The sequence below is a fragment of the Coenobita brevimanus genome, chromosome 10 (genome assembly GCF_032717465.1).
Source record: "Coenobita brevimanus isolate Jiangsu-jjx chromosome 10, ASM3271746v2, whole genome shotgun sequence".
Lineage (NCBI taxonomy): Eukaryota > Metazoa > Arthropoda > Malacostraca > Decapoda > Coenobitidae > Coenobita > Coenobita brevimanus.
Genome location: NC_136963.1, coordinates 6,942,943 through 6,952,828, shown reverse-complemented (window position 1 = coordinate 6,952,828; position 9,886 = coordinate 6,942,943). Strand labels below are relative to the sequence as shown.

The 9,886-nt window shown below is 45.8% G+C and overlaps 1 protein-coding gene across 1 annotated transcript in view; it reads right to left on the bottom strand.

Moving 5' to 3' along the window:
- Positions 1-1,071: 1,071 nt before the first annotated feature.
- Positions 1,072-9,886, bottom strand: part of pod1 (coronin) — a 46,910-nt gene continuing 38,095 nt past the window's right edge. Inside the window, exons 19-25 of the mRNA XM_080280602.1 lie at positions 9,690-9,828; positions 9,041-9,130; positions 8,531-8,647; positions 6,929-7,064; positions 6,647-6,774; positions 3,608-3,694; positions 1,072-1,170 (exon numbers count right to left, since the gene is read on the bottom strand). Coding sequence (XP_080136728.1) covers positions 1,072-1,170; positions 3,608-3,694; positions 6,647-6,774; positions 6,929-7,064; positions 8,531-8,647; positions 9,041-9,130; positions 9,690-9,828 — 796 coding nt within the window. The remainder of the gene's footprint in view (positions 1,171-3,607; positions 3,695-6,646; positions 6,775-6,928; positions 7,065-8,530; positions 8,648-9,040; positions 9,131-9,689; positions 9,829-9,886) is intronic.

Sequence of the window (9,886 nt, the reverse complement as noted above, 5' to 3'; positions counted from 1 at the left end):
GCTGATGAATGAGGAAGTGAAGGAGCGTTGTGGTGTGGATGTGGATGTGGAGTTACGTGGAGAGACAGGCTGACGAATGAGGATATAAAGGAGCGTTGTGGTGTGGATGTGGATGTGGAGTTACATGGAGAGACAGGCTGACGAATGAGGATATAAAGGAGCGTTGTGGTGTGGATGTGGAGTTACATGGAGAGACAGGCTGACGAATGAGGATATAAAGGAGCGTTGTGGTGTGGATGTGGATGTGGAGTTACATGGAGAGACAGGCTGACGAATGAGGATATAAAGGAGCGTTGTGGTGTGGATGTGGATGTGGAGTTACATGGAGAGAGAGGCTGACGAATGAGGATATAAAGGAGCGTTGTGGTGTGGATGTGGATGTGGAGTCACATGGAGAGAGAGGCTGACGAATGAGGATATAAAGGAGCGTTGTGGTGTGGATGTGGATGTGGAGTCACATGGAGAGACAGGCTGACGAATGAGGATATAAAGGAGCGTTGTGGTGTGGATGTGGATGTGGAGTTACATGGAGAGACAGGCTGACGAATGAGGATATAAAGGAGCGTTGTGGTGTGGATGTGGATGTGATAGGAAGCGTTAGGAGGAACACACTGAGGTGGTTTGGCCATGTGGAGAGGATGGGGGGTGAGAGACTGACGAGGAGAGTGTATGTGAGTGAGGTGGAAGGGGGAAGAGGGAGGGGGAGGCCAAGGATGAGATGGAGGGATGGGGTGGAGAGGATGGGGGGTGAAAGACTGACGAGGAGAGTGTATGTGAGTGAGGTGGAGGGGGGAAGAGGGAGGGGGAGGCCAAGGATGAGATGGAGGGATGGGGTGGAGAGGTATATGAGAGAGGGGGGTGTGAGCTGGGAGCAGGGCGGTGAAATGGCGGGGGACAGGGCGACTTGGAGGCGATTTGTGTGTGGCCACCCCAAACGGGACTGAGGCGTCTGGCAATAGATAGATAGATAATAATGCTCGATTAAGAAGTAACGCTATATTCAGACAATAATCACCAATCTTTCAAGTGCATCTTCACCTTGATAAAAAAAAGCTAATTATAGGCATACTGTTAGACAAAGTACCAGGAGGGTAGAGTAGGCAGGAGGGGCACCATCCGCGCACCCTGGGCTGCCCTCTCCACCATATACCATTCTTCCCAGTACGTTCTCTGGTTCGGACAACGCAAAATCGTAGAATGGGAGGATTTCTGCCGCCCACACACTTGCATTGTGTAACGGCGTACTGCATTACTGTGCTCTATCATTACTGTACTATATTTTATGCTGTCTTAATTGGCATTGTACTACTCTGCATTACTGTACACACATACATACATCATTACTGTACTGTATTGTAATCTATGCCTACTTTGCATGTTGTACTCACAGTAATGTTTTTAGGGCAGAGGGATGAGATGGACAGTAACACAATATCTGGCGTTTTGCTTCAACTGGCGTAGGGATGGCTGACTTACAACGCCCAATGCTGAGCCGATAGGGGGGTACTGTGCAATATCTGGCATTTTGCTTTAACCGGCGTAGGGATGGCTGACTTACAACACCCAATGCTGAGCCGACTGGGGGGTACTGTGCAATTATCGGCATTTTGCTTTAACCGACGTAGGGATGGCTGAATTACAACGCATAATTGAGAGTTTACTGTAATAATAACAATAATAATAATAATAATAGCAGTAAAAATAATAATAATAATAAAAATAATAATAATAATAATAAAAATAATAATAATAATAATAATAATAATAATAATAATAATAATAATAATAATAATAATAAAAATAATAATAATAATAATAAAAATAATAATAATAATAATAATAATAATAATAATTCATATTTCAATTAACCAAAACTTAATTACTTAAAAAATAAACTGACTAGGCTTTGTGTTTTTATATATATCACAACACATTCTCGTCGCCCTTCTCCCTCCAACTTATTCTCGGTCTAACTCGTCTCCTTGAATAATCTTTGCTCTAATACTCTTTCTCTCTCATTCCCAGCCTCCCCCTCCCTCTCCTTCCAGCTTGTTCTGGGTCTAACTCTTCTCCTTGAATGATCCCCCTCATTCTCTTCCTCAGCCTCCCCCTCCTTCTTCTTCCAGCTTGTTCTAGGGCTACTACTTCTCCTTGAAACATCTTTAACCACCTCTCTTTCTCCTCCTGGGTCTCCCTCTGCTTCTGCTCGTATCAATTTCTTTCTATTAATTACACTTCCACCTTTCTCTCTCTCTCTCTCTCTCTCTCTCTCTCTCTCCCCATACATCCATTCATCATTTTTCATAATTCTCTCTCTCTCTCTCTCTCTCTCTCTCCCTCTCTGTTCTCAGTCAATTCCTTCTCCTTGAACATACTTCCACATACTACATTCCTCATCTTCCTCTCTTTCTCCAATTTCTCTCTCCATCTATTGTTGGGTCTATCTAAATTATCTATCAATCTATCTATCAGTCAATCACTATCTATTTCTCACTTCATCTATTTTTTCCAATCATTTCAAAATCTATTTCCAAAGTCCGTTATTCATTTTCAAATCTCCCACAAGATTCTAGGCAAATATTTCCATTATCACTCAAAAATTTCACACAATATACATTAATATAAATTTTCCTGCCTCTTAAAATTAATAAATCACATAAAAATCACAATAAAAACCGTTAGAAATGTTAAAAAAATTCAATTATTGGTTGAACATGAAAGGAGCTCTGTGATTGGTCCATTCTGTGGGCGTGGCAAATTTCCTGGATGCTGATTGGCTGGCTGGCTCCAGTGGGCGGGGCCTAGTCCTCCTGTGGGTGGTGGTAGTGTTATGGAGAGAGAGAGAGAGAGAGAGAGAGAGAGAGAGAGAGAGAGAGAGAGAGAGTTAGTACTAATAATACTTATATATAATTTCTATCACTAAAATTCTTACTAAGTTAAATATATATGTCTTTACTACTCTATTATTATTATTATTATTATTATTATTATTATTATTATTATTATTATTATTATTATTACACTAATATTACTATTTTCAAGCTTAAATAATGTGACTACTACTACTACTACTATTACTACCACCACCACCACCACCACTACTACTACTACTACAACTACTACTATTACTACTACAACCACCACCACTACTACTACTACTACAACTACTACTATTACTACTACAACCACCACCACTACTACTACTACTACTATTACTACTACAACCACCACCACTACTACTACTACTACTACTATTACTACTACAACCACCACCACTAATACTACTACTACTACTATTACTACTACCACCACTACTGCTACTACTACTACTACTACTATTACTACTACAACCACCACCACTACTACTACTACTACTACTACTACTACTACTACTACTACTACTATTACTACTACAACCACCACCACCACTACTACTACTACTACTATTACTACTACAACCACCACCACTACTACTACTACTACTACTATTACTACTACAACCACCACCACTACTACTACTACTACAACTACTATTATTATTACTACAACTACCACTACAAACATAAACAAAATCGTAAACACAGCCGTCAAACGTAAACAAACGAACCCATTCTGCCAAGTCAACCCCTTCCATCCTGTCCTGCTCTAGGGCGACGCTGACCTCGTTCATCTGCTGGCTTAACGACTCCTCCAACTGCGAAGGAAACGGGTAGACTGGTAGACTGGTAGATGCAAAGGCTATGTATCTATCTATTGCCAGACGCCTCAATCCCGTTTGGGGTGGCCACAAACAAATTGCCTCCACGTCGCCCTGTCCCCCGCCATTTCACTGCCCTGCTCCCAACTCACACCCCCCTCTCTCATATACCTCTCCACCCCATCCCTCCATCTCATCCTCAGCCTCCCCCTCCCTCTTCCCCCCTCCACCTCACTCACATACACTCTCCTCGTCAGTCTCTCACCCTCCATCCTCTCCACCTCATCCCTCCATCTCATCCTCGGCCTCCCCCTCCCTCTTCCCCCCTCCACCTCACTCACATACACTCTCCTTGTCAGTCTCTCACCCTCCATCCTCTCCACCCCATCCCTCCACCTCATCCTAGGCCTCCCCCTCCCTCTTCCCCCCTCCACCTCACTCACATACACTCTCCTCGTCAGTCTTTCACCCTCCATCCTCTCCACATGGCCAAACCACCTCAGTGTGTTCCTCATAACGCTTCCTATCACATCCACATCCACACCACAACGCTCCTTTATATCCTCATTCGTCAGCCTGTCTCTCCACGTGACTCCACATCCACATCCACACCACAACGCTCCTTTATATCCTCATTCGTCAGCCTGTCTCTCCATGTAACTCCACATCCACATCCACACCACAACGCTCCTTTACAGTATATCCTCATTCGTCAGCCTGTCTCTCCATGTGACTCTACAGGCTCCTCTCAATCATAGTTGTCACATACACTCTCCTAGTTAGTCTTTCACCCTCCATCCTCTCCACATGGCTAACATATTCCTGAACTGTCTGGGAAATTATTTTTAAAACTCACACGGAGATATTTCCTGTTTATCCCACAGCGTCAGCCATTCCTGTTTTTTTTTGTTTTTTATGAGGAAGAAGGAACCCAAGGCCGCGCGCCCGCAAAACCGTTTCTTCCGAGAGAAAAACAAAATGCAAGAGAGCGCCAAATTCAAGATCATGAGTGTGTGTGTGTGTGTTCAGTGTGTGTGTGTGTGTGTGTGTGTGTGTGTGTGTTCAGAGTGTGTGTGTGTGTGTGTGTGTGTGTGTGTTCAGTGTGTGTGTGTGTGTGTGTTCAGTGTGTGTGTGTGTGTTCAGTGTGTGTGTGTGTGTGTTCAGTGTGTGTGTGTGTGTGTGTTCAGTGTGTGTGTGTTCAGTGTGTGTGTGTGTGTTCAGTGTGTGTGTGTGTTCAGTGTGTGTGTGTTCAGTGTGTGTGTGTTCAGTGTGTGTGTGTTCAGTGTGTGTGTTCAGTGTGTGTGTGTTCAGTGTGTGTGTGTTCAGTGTGTGTGTGTTCAGTGTGTGTGTGTGTGTGTGTGTGTTCAGTGTGTGTGTGTGTGTTCAGTGTGTGTGTGTGTGTGTGTTCAGTGTGTGTGTGTGTTCAGTGTGTGTGTGTGTTCAGTGTGTGTGTGTGTGTGTGTGTGTGTGTGTTCAGTGTGTGTGTGTGTGTGTTCAGTGTGTGTGTGTGTGTTCAGTGTGTGTGTGTGTGTGTTCAGTGTGTGTGTGTGTGTTCAGTGTGTGTGTGTGTGTTCAGTGTGTGTGTGTGTTCAGTGTGTGTGTGTGTGTGTGTGTGTGTGTGTGTGTGTGTGTTCAGTGTGTGTGTGTGTGTGTGTTCAGTGTGTGTGTGTGTGTGTGTGTTCTGTGTGTGTGTGTGTTCAGTGTGTGTGTGTGTGTGTGTTCAGTGTGTGTGTGTGTGTGTGTGTTCAGTGTGTGTGTGTGTTCAGTGTGTGTGTGTGTGTTCAGTGTGTGTGTGTGTTCAGTGTGTGTGTGTGTGTGTTCAGTGTGTGTGTGTGTGTTCAGTGTGTGTGTGTGTTCAGTGTGTGTGTGTGTGTGTTCAGTGTGTGTGTGTGTGTGTTCAGTGTGTGTGTGTGTGTGTTCAGTGTGTGTGTGTGTTCAGTGTGTGTGTGTGTTCAGTGTGTGTGTGTTCAGTGTGTGTGTGTGTGTTCAGTGTGTGTGTGTGTGTGTTCAGTGTGTGTGTGTGTGTGTTCAGTGTGTGTGTGTTCAGTGTGTGTGTGTGTGTGTGTGTTCAGTGTGTGTGTGTGTGTGTGTGTGTTCAGTGTGTGTGTGTGTGTGTTCAGTGTGTGTGTGTGTTCAGTGTGTGTGTGTTCAGTGTGTGTGTGTGTGTTCAGTGTGTGTGTGTTTTCAGTGTGTGTGTGTGTGTTCAGTGTGTGTGTGTGTTCAGTGTGTGTGTGTGTGTTCAGTGTGTGTGTGTGTGTGTTCAGTGTGTGTGTGTGTGTGTTCAGTGTGTGTGTGTTCAGTGTGTGTGTGTGTGTTCAGAGTGTGTGTGTTCAGTGTGTGTGTGTGTTCAGTGTGTGTGTGTTCAGAGTGTGTGTGTTCAGAGTGTGTGTGTGTTCAGTGTGTGTGTGTGTGTTCAGTGTGTGTGTGTTCAGTGTGTGTGTGTGTGTGTTCAGTGAGTGTGTGTGTGTTCAGTGTGTGTGTGTTCAGTGTGTGTGTGTTCAGTGTGTGTGTGTGTGTGTGTGTTCAGTGTGTGTGTGTGTGTTCAGTGTGTGTGTGTGTGTTCAGTGAGTGTGTGTGTGTTCAGTGTGTGTGTGTTCAGAGTGTGTGTGTTCAGTGTGTGTGTGTTCAGTGGATGGAGGGAAGGATAAGGCACACACTGACAGACAATGAGGGATGGAAGCAAGGAAGGAAGGAAGGTAGGAAAATGCACAGAGACAGAGAGAGAGAGAGTGATAGAAGGAAGGAAGGAAGGAAGGAAGGAAGGAAGGAAGGAAGGAAGGAAGGAAAGAAGGAAGAAAGGAAGGAAGGAAGGAAGGAAGGAGAAGGAAGCACAGAGAGAGAGAGAGAGAGAGAGAGAGAGAAAAGGAGGGAAGGAGGAGAGGAAATAGGAAAAGAACGAAGAAATAACGTGACAGAACAATAACGCAATAACGCTAGAACGAATCTCACCTTGTGCTGTGTTTGCCGCACGTCCGATGGCACCACGCCCTTTAAAAATGGCGGTGTTTCCTGGCGTACGTGGTGCCCCTTTGTTTGTGGCTCCGTTTGTGGCGAGGGCTGTTCGCGGCTCTCTGACACTGTGGAGTTGTATAGTGAGTCGTCAATCTATCTGTCTATCTATCTATCTATTCATCTATCCATTTATCTATCCACTAGACAATCACAATATATCAATCTGCACATCCATCCACTTATTTCACTTCCTATCTATCTATCTATCTATCTACTCACAGGTGGTCATGTCAGGTGGCTTTAGGGAGGTGGTGGCAGCTGGTCTATTCGTACCACCTAGCCACTCAGCAGCGGTCATAGATGGTTCCCACGTGACTCTTGTTGGTGGAAATACATCGTCTTGGAAATACTCCGTCTGTCAATAATAATAATAATAATAATAATAATAATAATAATAATAGTAGTAGTAATAGTGGTAGGTGGGGGCGCTCACCATCCACTCACTCGATGTCGTGCTGCTCTCAGGTGGCTCCCCTTTCCTCCCTTCCTTCCTCTTCTGTCTTTCCTTCATTCTTTCCTCTTCCTTCTGCCTGTGGGTCACTTTACACTCCCTCTTCTGTCTTTCTTTCCTTCATTCTTTCCTCTTCCTTCTGCCTGTGGGTCACTTTACACTCCCTCTTCTGTCTTTCTTTCCTTCATTCTTTCCTCTTCCTTCTGCCTGTGGGTCACTTTACACTCCCTCTTCTGTCTTTCTTTCCTTCATTCTTTCCTCTTCCTTCTGCCTGTGGGTCACTTTACACTCCCTCTTCTGTCTTTCTTTCCTTCATTCTTTCCTCTTCCTTCTGCCTGTGGGTCACTTTACACTCCCTCTTCTGTCTTTCTTTCCTTCATTCTTTCCTCTTCCTTCTGCCTGTGGGTCACTTTACACTCCCTCTTCTGTCTTTCTTTCCTTCATTCTTTCCTCTTCCTTCTGCCTGTGGGTGACTCTACACTCCCTCTTCTGTCTTTCTTTCCTTCATTCTTTCCTCTTCCTTCTGCCTGTGGGTGACTCTACACTGAGTGACAAGCCAAATGGTTTCCTGTACACCATGAAACCATTTACTGCGCTGGGTGGCAACCATAACAGCAAATTATGGCGCCTGGTGGTTTAGTGGGTAATTAAGGCGCTCCAATCGGATTGAGCCGGTGCAGGTTTATATCCAAGGGATGGTTGGGGTTTATTGCTCATGTAATGCCACTCAGGGATGAGTGAGGCTGGTCACTCTCATCTTAAATGTCAGCACCAACTTGCCTAGCCCCGGCCTCCTACGCTCCCAACCCTACCCAACCCATCCCAATCTACCCCATCTCATCCCAACCCAACCCAACCCTACCCTACCCTACCCAGCCCAACCCAACCCAACTCATCCCAACCCAACCCATCCCAACCCAACACAACCCATCCCAACCCAACCCAACCCAACCCAACCCATCCCAACCCAACCCAACCCATCCCAACCCAACCCAACCCAACCCATCCCAACGCAACCCATTCCAACCCAACCCATCCCAACCCAACCCAACCCATCCCAACCCAACCCATCCCAACCCATCCCAACCCAACCCAACCCAACCCATCCCATCCCAACCCATCCCAACCCATCCCATCCCATCCCATCCCATCCCAACCCAACCCAACCCATCCCAACCCAACCCATCCCATCCCAACCCATCCCAACCCATCCCATCCCAACCCATCCCAACCCAACCCAACCCATCCCAACCCATGCCATCCCAACCCAACCCATCCCAACCCAACCCAACCCATCCCAACCCATCCCAACCCAACCCAACCCATCCAAACCCATCCCAACCCTCCCGTCCCCTACCCCAATGCCTCACCTTCACTCTGGGGACGGTGAATGAGAGCGGCTCCAAAACATTCGACGTCAATCTTAACATTCGGGAAAACTCGACGGCACGAACATCGCAAACCGTCTTGGGCAGCATCGTTAGACCCTGTGGGGGGGGGAGGGGGTAGTTAGGGGCATTCATTAGTGTTGCTGTTGTTGTTGTAATTAGTCATTATTATTGTCATTATTTTTATTATCATTATTATTGTTATTATTATTATTATTATTATTATTGTTAATGCTATCATATCATCATCATCATCATCATCATCCCCTTCCTCCTCCTCATCCTCCTCCTCATCATCATCATCATCATCACCACCATCATCATCATCATCATCATCACCACCACCACCACAACCTTCCTCCTCCTCCTCCTCATCATCATCATCACCACCACCACCATCATCACCACCATACTCCTCTTCCTACTCATCATCATCATCATCATCACCACCACCACCACCACCCTCCCCCTCCTCCTCCTCATCATCACTACCTGGTGGACACTGGAACACTTGTGGTGAGAGAGAGGGAAGATGTGTGGTGAATCGGAGCCAATCTCGTAGGCGTAGATGGTGCTGTCCCCCTGAAATAGAGGAAGTGAGCTAGTTCTATCTCTAATTTATTGTCTGTTAGTCTGTGTGTGTGTGTGTGTGTGTGTGTGTGTGTGTGTGTGTGTGTGTGTGTGTGTGTGTGTGTGTGTCTTTCTCTCTCTCTCTATTGATTCATCCATCCATACATCAATTTCCTTTCTTCTCATACTACTACTACTACTACTACTACTACTACACTCTCTCTCTCTCTCTCTCTTATTCAATCAATTCTTTCCTTACATATTTTTTCATTCACCCTCTCTCTCTCTCTCTTTCCATCTCTCTCTCTCTCTCTCTTTCCATCTCTCTCTCTCTCTCTCTCTCTCATTCAATTTCTTCTTTCCTTTCACTTTATTTCCATTCTCTCTCTCTCTCTCTCTCTCTCTCTCTCTCTCTCTCTCTCTCTCTCTCTCTCTCTCTCAATCCATCCTTCCAAACATCATTCTCTTTCCTTCCAATACTCTTACTATTCTCTCTCTCTCTCTCTCTCTCTCCCTCTCCCTCTCTCTCTCTCTCCCTCTCCCTCATTCTCTCTCCCCCTCTCTCTCTCACCTTTCCCGTTGCAAACAGAGTCGAGGAGTCCGGCTCATAATGTGGAATCAACATTGCCGGACTGATGTCGACCCCAATGGTGTTTGCCGGCTTAAGCAGCTCGTTCGCCTTGTACACGCTGATCTGTCGTTCGGAGCCCCTGACAGACAAACGAGGTGGTTAATTTGAGCCCCTTGGAAGAGCTGGGGGGGTTAAAA